The sequence below is a fragment of the Empidonax traillii genome, unplaced genomic scaffold (genome assembly GCF_003031625.1).
Source record: "Empidonax traillii isolate 1590-97213 ecotype Southwest subspecies unplaced genomic scaffold, ASM303162v1 scaffold4999:size15407, whole genome shotgun sequence".
Taxonomy (NCBI): Eukaryota; Metazoa; Chordata; class Aves; order Passeriformes; family Tyrannidae; genus Empidonax; species Empidonax traillii.
In genome coordinates this window covers 13,123-15,407 of record NW_020960192.1, presented here as the reverse complement: position 1 = coordinate 15,407, position 2,285 = coordinate 13,123, and the positions used below count along the sequence as shown (strand labels likewise).

Sequence of the window (2,285 nt, the reverse complement as noted above, 5' to 3'; positions counted from 1 at the left end):
CCCCCCCCCCCAAACAACACCTGTTTGGGCATGCCTGGCTCCCCCCAAAACAACCATCACCGAAACCTCCCCATAGTGTCCCCAGTGCCATGTCATGCTCTGGATCTCCCTGCCCCCTGCTGACCCCCTGCCCTCTCTCCCCCAGAGGACCGCACGCTGGTGTTCGAGCAGCGGGGGCCGCTGCTGCTGGTGTCGGTGTCCCGCACGCGGCAGTCGGCGGCGCAGCTGCGGCGGGAGCTGGCGTTCGTGCACGAGCAGATCCTGTCGCTGCTGACGCGCGGGGGCATCGCCCGCGTCTTCGCGCGGCGCCGCGGCTTCGACCTGCGCCGGCTGCTGGCGGGCGCCGAGGCCGTGCTGGACCGGCTGCTCGGCGGGGCCGCGGCGGACGGGCGGCTGCTCCTGGGGGCTGCGCGCTGCCTGCCCCTGCCCGGGGGGCTGCGCCGAGCCGTGTCCGGGGCCCTGCGCCGCGCCGCCGCTGCCGCCCGCCCCGCGCCCGCCCTGGCCGTGCTGGCGGCCCACGGGCGCCTGGTGACGGCGGCGCGGCAGCGGGCGCTGGCTGAGGGCGGGCGGCTCTGTGCCAGCGACCTGCACCTGCTCCTCAACCTGCTGGGCGGCGGGGCGGGCGCGGGCGAGGTGTGGACCCCCGTGTGCCTGCCCCGCTTCAACCCCGACGGCTACTTCTACGCCTACGCGGCGAGGCTGGGCGAGGAGGAGGAGGAGGGCGTGACGCTGATCCTGCTGTCCACGGAGCGCGAAGGCTTCTACGCGGCGGCCGCGTGCCGGCGGCAGCTGGAGGACACGCTGCGGGCGCAGGGCTGGCTGGCGGAGCTCGGCGCGGCCGTGCGGGGGGGCGCGGGGTACGGCCCCTCCCGCGCTGGCGCCCCGGAGCTCCGGCACTTCCTCTACAAACCCTTGGAGGGGCCCGAGGAGATGCAGCAACTGCCTCAGTTCACCAGGTGTGCAGGGGGAGAAGCACCCCAGAACTGGTAAGGGGGGATGGGGAGTTGTGTCCCCGGTGTTCACCTGACGCCCGCGTCCCCCCTCACCATCTGCAGCCCCGAGCTGGAGGAGCCCTACACCAGCGAGGAGGAGCAGCACCGGCTCTTCGACCTGTACCACTACCTGCACAGCCGCGTGCACAGCCCCCACCGGCCCCTCCGCCTGCTCTACCACGTGGCCGAGAAGGAAACGCTCCTGGCCTGGGTGAGCTGCAGGGGAGGAGCTGTCAGCACGTTCCAGAGTTGAGAGGGGTGCTCACAGTCAGGAGGTTCCAGAGTTAACAGACAGCATTCACTCACGGTTCTCTCAGCAGGTCCCAGGGTTATTGAGGTTGTACGTATGTGGCACAGTCAGTAGATCCCACAGCTAACAGGGAGTGCACGTTTGTGCTTCCGTGAGTGGGTTCCAGAGTCAATGGGAGTTGCTCTCTGTGAGCACTCTCGTAGTTTCCAGAGCTAATGGGTGCTCACTGTCAGTGCTGTCAGTAGGTCCCAGAGTTAGCAGGTGCTCGCTGGCACTGCCATCAGCAGGTCCCAGAGTTAACAGGCGCGGGTTCCCGCAGGTGACCAGCAAATTCGAGCTGTACAGCTGCTTCAGCCCACTGGTGACGAAGGCGGGAGCCATCGCGGTGCTGACCAAGCTGCTGCGCTGGCTCAAGAAGGAGGAGGACTGGCTGTTCATCCGCTACCCGGCGCCGTTCTGCGCCGCGCCCGCGCGCCCCGAGGGGGCCGAGCCCGAGGGCTGACAATAAACACTGAGAACACAGGGAAGAGTCCTGAGTCGGGGGGACGGGGGGGACACGTCCTGAGGGAGGAGGGGAGGGGGGGGAGAGGGAACATGAACAGGGGTGAGAGGGGATAAAGGAGAGGGGAAAAGGGAACAGAAAATGGGAGGGACATGGGACAGAAAATGGTGGAAACACCTGGCAGAAAAGGTAGGTAAGAACTGAAAGGATAGAGGGAAAATGGGACAGAAAAGAGAGGGAAGGGGGACGGAAAATGATGGGAAAACGTGAAAAAATGTCAGGAAAGGCTGGAAGAGGTGACAAGAAATGGAGCGCAAATAAGGGACAAAAGATATGGGAAAGAAGACAAGAAATAGAGGGAAAAGAGGACAGAAAAGAAGGAAGAGAACTGGAAGAAGTGACTGAGCATGAAAAAGGGAAAGAAAATGGGGACAGAAAGGGCTGGGAAAGGGCACAGAAAGGCGAGGGGAAAGTGGACAGAAAATGGTGGGAAAACACAAGGGGAAAAATGTGGGGGACAGGGTGGGAAAACGTGACCAAA

At 64.8% G+C, this 2,285-nt stretch overlaps 1 protein-coding gene across 1 annotated transcript; it reads left to right on the top strand.

Annotated features, from left to right (window-relative positions):
- Positions 1-135: 135 nt before the first annotated feature.
- Positions 136-1,764, top strand: MON1B (MON1 homolog B, secretory trafficking associated; the record flags this gene model as incomplete). The annotated part of the gene is made up of 3 exons (XM_027910834.1): positions 136-956; positions 1,056-1,203; positions 1,562-1,764. Coding segments are annotated over 3 exons (1,152 nt in total), but the record flags the coding sequence as incomplete, so codon positions are not given.
- Positions 1,765-2,285: the final 521 nt, after the last annotated feature.